General features: G+C 38.5%; 1 protein-coding gene across 5 annotated transcripts in view; it reads left to right on the forward strand.

The window, feature by feature from the left end:
- Window positions 1-1,020, forward strand: part of tspan4 (tetraspanin 4) — a 130,518-nt gene extending 129,498 nt beyond the window's left edge. For 2 of the 5 annotated variants that reach the window (XM_022750613.1, XM_022750633.1), the window contains exon 8: window positions 406-1,017. In XM_022750613.1, the coding sequence (XP_022606334.1) occupies window positions 406-474 (69 nt within the window). In that variant the 3' untranslated portion in view covers window positions 475-1,017. Of the gene's footprint in view, window positions 1-405 lie in introns of all 5 variants that reach the window. The other 3 variants (XM_022750622.1, XM_022750597.1, XM_022750605.1) reach the window with 3 other exon arrangements.
- Window positions 1,021-6,000: the final 4,980 nt, after the last annotated feature.

Here is a 6,000-nt window from a genome sequence, read left to right on the forward strand (position 1 = left end):
TACCAGCTAACGGGGAGAATAGGTTTAGAATTTGTTGTTGTGTGTTTTGAATTTTAAGTTGAAACTGGGTCCAATAAAGGAAAGAGCAAAGATACAACATAATGGTAATAATAAAAAGAAAAGCATCCACACTCTCCAATCTGTGTAATATTTAATAGATGAATATTGCACAGACTGGAGTGCGCAGATGCTCCTCTTGTTATTATCCAAGATATAAATGTAATGAGATGTGAACATAACACTGTGAGAAAGTTAATCTTTTTGGCAGTTATTGTCACACAGGTGGACATTATGATCCAGAGAATGAGCCAAACAGACAGAAGACTTCCTTGTTCATTTCGCTGTGGCTTTACACATGGACATGTAAAGGCATTAACGCCTGATTTGTTTCTTATGTTTGTGCAGATCCTGGGCCTGGTCTTCTCCATGACAATGTTCTGTCAGGCAGTGAAAGTGGAAACCTTCTACGCCTAGCAGTTGACCTCTCTGCCATTCAGCACTCTTGGATTGTTTTACATCAGAGAGGGAGAGATATAGACCCACCCTCGTCCTCTTCCTCCTCCTCTTCCTTCTCCTTCTCCTCCTCCCTGAACAGACTCTTTTCTCCAACGCTTGTCCTCTCTGTGACATTCGCTCTCGGATGTCACTGGTTCACAGTTTATCCTCTAACTATCAACAAGCACAGTGTCAGTGTAATACCTGAGTTGGTTCCTATGGTTTGCTCTGTGTCAAAAGCTAATTTCTGTGATACATTTTATGAAGCAGTATTATGAACATGTATAAAAAAAAAAAACAAAACAAGTGTAACCCTTTTTTAATATGTGTTTCGTTTTAAATTATTTCATGGTTTGTATGTGTTTTCAAAATGAGAGCTACAGTTGGGATAGTGCACTGTGAAGTGCTGCAAGTGCATGTCTCCTGCGATGGTGTGTAATAAACGTTTTGGCTCGACTAAACAGCACACGTCATCTTGTCTTGTCGCTGAAGGGGTTTGTGTGTAATCCAGCTGCTGACACCCTGGATGACAAACAGGAGGGATGGTGGAAATTTGCCAGAAATGGGAATGTAAATTTTTTTAATATAGTCCCTCTGCTGAGAAATGCTGGAGTCATTAATATATTTTGTAGCACCCAACTAATCTGGCATTAATTAGATATATCTCATGTAATGAAATGAACCGCTTTACGACTTCATGCACTATGGAACATGTGGCTTTTTTACTGGGTGGATTTACATGGGACATGAGATTTGCACCAACTACAATAGGAAGATTCTGTCGGTGGAATTTAAATGAACAGTAGCTGGATCCTCCAGACTGTCCTGGGGCAATTTCCCTCCCAGCACCAATCACAGCTCCAATGATAAAGATTCATCTGCAGGCTGTGAAGCCTCCTCTGGCCCTTTTGTGACTCCTTAAGTTCCTTTTTCTTTTTTCTTTTTTTTCCTTCTACCTTGGGCCGTCAAGTATAATCCAGGTTATAAGTACACCAGAGGCACTCTGATTAAATAGCCCCATAGGAAAAATGCTTTAAGAGATGTTTTCAGATGCAGTTTGAGGTCCAAGCACTGCAGTTGCTGGAAGTCTTTTCACAGCTGACTTTTTTTTCTGCCTTAAAATAATCTGGACCTCAGAGAACAAAGTTCCCAGAGCAATCAAATCTGTGGAAATGTTTCAAATCTCCCCCGCTGAAGTCAGCAAAAGAAGTTACACAAGTCAGCCAGTAGGTGAAACAGGCAACATTATTCATTTATTTTACTGTGAGTGCTCCTGGCTTACGACTTTTACACACACACAGATATATAAACATCTTCTCTTATATTTTCCCATATGTTGTATTTAATATGCTCTGTCTTGTGCTGAAAAATATAAAATAATGAGAGACCATTGTTGAAAAAAAAAAAAAAGGTAATGTTTTCGTAGCCATGACACACTAAACTGGAATTAAAGGGTAAATAACACACACTTTGATGCTGCATGTGGTTGAAATCTTGTGAGCTGGAGAGAGAGACGATCAGCAGGAGTTCACACGTCTCAGGCAGGAGGATTTATTGTAATCTGGAGCAGAGACTCAGCAGTCCACCAGTCTCCACCAGTCTGACTGAAGATGCCTGGTCCTACAGGGTCTATATATTCCTATCACATGGTTGCAACACTCCTCCGTACCCAAACCAAATAAGGCTAAACTATGCCTAAACCTACATGTGTGAGGATTCTATTGGACACTAAAATCTGACCATTATCACATGCTCTTACCTAATTAATATTACATCTGTCTTATCTTTTCCCTGAACTGTGTTTGGGCAGTTCTCTCTCAGTTTCTGCTTCTTCCTGCATCCTTATCTCTAAGACCTCCGGTACCCCAGCAACAGAGGATAGTGGTGGCTCCACAGACACCAACAGTCGTAATAAAAGCTCAACAGTGAACCATTTTTTCAGCATGTGATGTCCTGACGGGAACTGGAGTGTTAGTGAGGCCTAAAAATAAGAAGAAATTGTGAAGGAGTAAAATTCCTTCACCCAGCAACTAGAGATAACATGTCCCATAACATGTCAAGAACATGTCCCATATGCAAATATATGTACATATATTGAACTTCCATATATGAAATATACATGATTATTTTATATGTACATATAGCCTATGTAAAAATTTATAGATAAGAAATTGGAACGATTTCATATAATGACATATAACTAGCTTATACAAATACATACATTTATACTTATATTGTAGACAAATCTTACATAAGCATATACAGTATCCATCCCACAGCTTATCAGTACACTAAAAAAAATTCCTAGTTTTACGGAAAATAACTACGTTTTCTAACAGTAATTTCCTGTTTTTTTTAAATTGTGAACAAAAGTCTGTAAAATGACAAATGAACTGTGAAATGGTTTATCACACAACACACAATCACAATCACAATCACACACACACCTATACATTCAAACCTATGGACAATTTAGAGTCCTCAGTGAATGAAATGTCATGTGTTTGTTCTAGTAATCAGAGCCCTGGAGGAAACACAAGGAGAACAACGGGCACCTCCAGGGGTCCACCTCTAAGATGCAGCGTCATCAATCCAGCCACCATCCTGGAAAACCAACACACCAAGAATGGTAACCCAGGCAACCGTTTCAGAAGCAGCACCAGCGAGCTTCTTTGTCACCTGGGGGAGGAAGAAAGGGGGGGAAAAAAATAAAATAAAATAGATCAAATGTATGTTAATATTTGTGTGTGAATTTAGCATACAGAAAAAAGAAAAGCTAATGCTAGCTGATAATGCTAACCCCAACCCCTATGTTGTGTTTGTCCCTGTTTCTCACCAATAAAGGTTTTTAAAAAAAAAAAAAAAAAAAAAAAAAAAAAAGCACCAGAAACCAGAAAGCTAGCTGCTAATGCTAGCAAGCTACCCCCCCCACCCGTGTCACCTTCTATTTGTCCCTGCTTTTTGCAACAATAAACAAGAGAAAAGAAAGCTAATGCTAATGATAGCAAACTAGCCCCCCCACTTGTCAAATTCAGTCAATAAAAAACTCCAGCAAGCAAGCTACTAATGCTAGAGCAAATGAAAATGGGGAGGTCTATATGCTGTACACACACACACACGTATATTGCCGCCATTATCATCATTTATTTATAGTATATCCTTGTTAGCATGTCATTATAAAAAAAGAAGCTAATCCTGATGATCAGTGCTAATACAAATGCTAGCAAACTAGTCCCCCCACCCCCTCTGTTCAGTTTGTCCATTTTTTCACCCATAAGAAAAAGAAAAGCTAATGCTAGCTGCTAATGCTAGCATGCTAGCCCCCCAACCCCTGTTCTGTTTGTCTGTTTTTCACCAATAAAGAAATTCAAAAAAAAAATAAAAAATAAAAATGCTAATGCTAACGAAAACCCAGACTCAGCCCCCGGTTCAGCATCATTTTGAGCTTATAAAGTGATGTTTACAAATAATTCCAATATTTGTAGTTGTAAATCAACCTTTGTAAACCTGGAAAATAAATCTGCAGGAGAAATTCAAGTTTGTGCATGTGAAAACAAATTGTGCTTGTGGCAAAGAGATTTGTATTTGTTAAGACAGTGTGAATCAAAACTGAACTAACGATCAGTGGTGAGGTTCAACAAAGACACAGGGAAAGAAGAAATGCTTTTGTGGACGTCTGTGTACAGAGATAAAGAGCAGACAACTGTAAAACTCAGTGTGCAACATTCCCAGTGTGACACTGACAAGTATGAATTTTGATCCTTGTCACGTCAGTGTCACTGTGGGAACTTCTGACCCGAGTTTTACAGTTCTCTTCTCTGTATCACGACACAGATGTTAACAAATCCATTTCTTCTTTTAGTGTCTTTGTTCAACATCAACACTGATCATTGTTGAGTTTTGATTCAGACTTTCAACAAATACAAATCTCTTCGACACAAGCGCAACTGTTTCACAAGCAGAAACTTGAATTTCTCCTGCAGATTTATTTTACAGGTTTACAAAGGTTGATTTACAACTACAAACATTGGAATTGTGAAGGTCACTTTACAAGCTCAGTCATTTTGACCCTAATTTGAGCCTATATGTATGGGGTCGAGTCATGCGCATGACTTACCATTTCTTGCTGGGCAAGGCGTGGTTCTGGCCTGAGGTGGATTCTGCCATCCCTATGAAAACACAAAAGGAAAAATAAGGACATGTCAAGCAGCTCCTCTTTTGACTATGAAATGTTTCTGAAGCATTCTAAGGACTTCAGAAGATAAAAGATGAATCAATCATCCATTTAAACCTCATTTAGCATATACTGTAATAAAAACAAGACTTGATGAATAAATCTGAACAAATGATACATGTACATGTGAAGAATTTGTTGCAGAGATTCATATACATAAAAACACAGTGGTGAGGCAACAAAGACATTGAAAGAGGAATGCTTCTGTCAATGTCTGTGTACACATACAAAGCACAAAACTGTAAAACGTGGTGCTCAGAATTCATGCAAGTGTGTGACACTGAGGTTACAAGTAGAATTCAAATTCAGGTGTGAAAGGGGCAAGGGCACACTGCAGGACACAGGGGTGGTCCTTGGCAGGCTATAGCAGCATGAGGACAGGATGACGACGTCACAAAGGCAGACTCAGAAAATAAGGTTTATTTCCAGGTAAGTTTTCACTTACAAGATATTTGGCTTGGTGTAGTATCCAATTGATGTATTCACAGGAAATAAAAATACTTCAACATTCAAATATACATACATAAAATAAATGAAATACTACACAACTATGTACAAAAGTGTTTTAGAATGACAAAACTCCTGCTGGGCAAGATGTGCAAAAGATCACAGTATAGACAAAATCTGTCATGTGCAGCGATCATACCTCAAGGTGTTGATGTAATGTGGTTGATTGATGAGGCCAGAAGCAGAAGAAAAGGCAGGTGCTGGTCCATCACTGGTGGTGATTAGACTGGACTTCTGGTCCTGATACAGACAAACATGTGATAGGACAATTTGTTTTGACCATACAAGTTCTTTATATTCAAACATGTTAGAGCTGTGTTGTGTGTGTGTGTGTGTGTGTGTGTGTATAATAAATTGTGAGGATAGATATGAATATGAAAAAATACATACAGTATGAATATTATGAGATATAAATGCAAGGAAAAGGGCAAACAACTAGAGGTGTGATAAGAAATCAATCTACACAGACTATATAACCAACAAATACGGATATACTGAAAAATACACAATATAGCAGTGGTATATTCATTAGTAAAAATCAGCAGTATGAACATGTATACACTGTGGGTCTGATTTAATCACAGTGGTATAGATAAGTCTTACTTTTCAAAGTGAATGATAGCATGTTACTCACCTAGACCCTCCTCACTGTCTGGACTCTGCCGTTGGTGAGACAGGTGGAGGCGGTACTGTATCTGCACTGGCTCAGGTCCTGATAAAGACAGAGGGATGCTGAAATCTCCTGAGAAATGTAAAGACTTAGT

Source organism: Seriola dumerili, unplaced genomic scaffold (assembly GCF_002260705.1).
Source record: "Seriola dumerili isolate Sdu_G_001 unplaced genomic scaffold, Sdu_1.0 BDQW01000012.1, whole genome shotgun sequence".
NCBI classification, from domain to species: domain Eukaryota; kingdom Metazoa; phylum Chordata; class Actinopteri; order Carangiformes; family Carangidae; genus Seriola; species Seriola dumerili.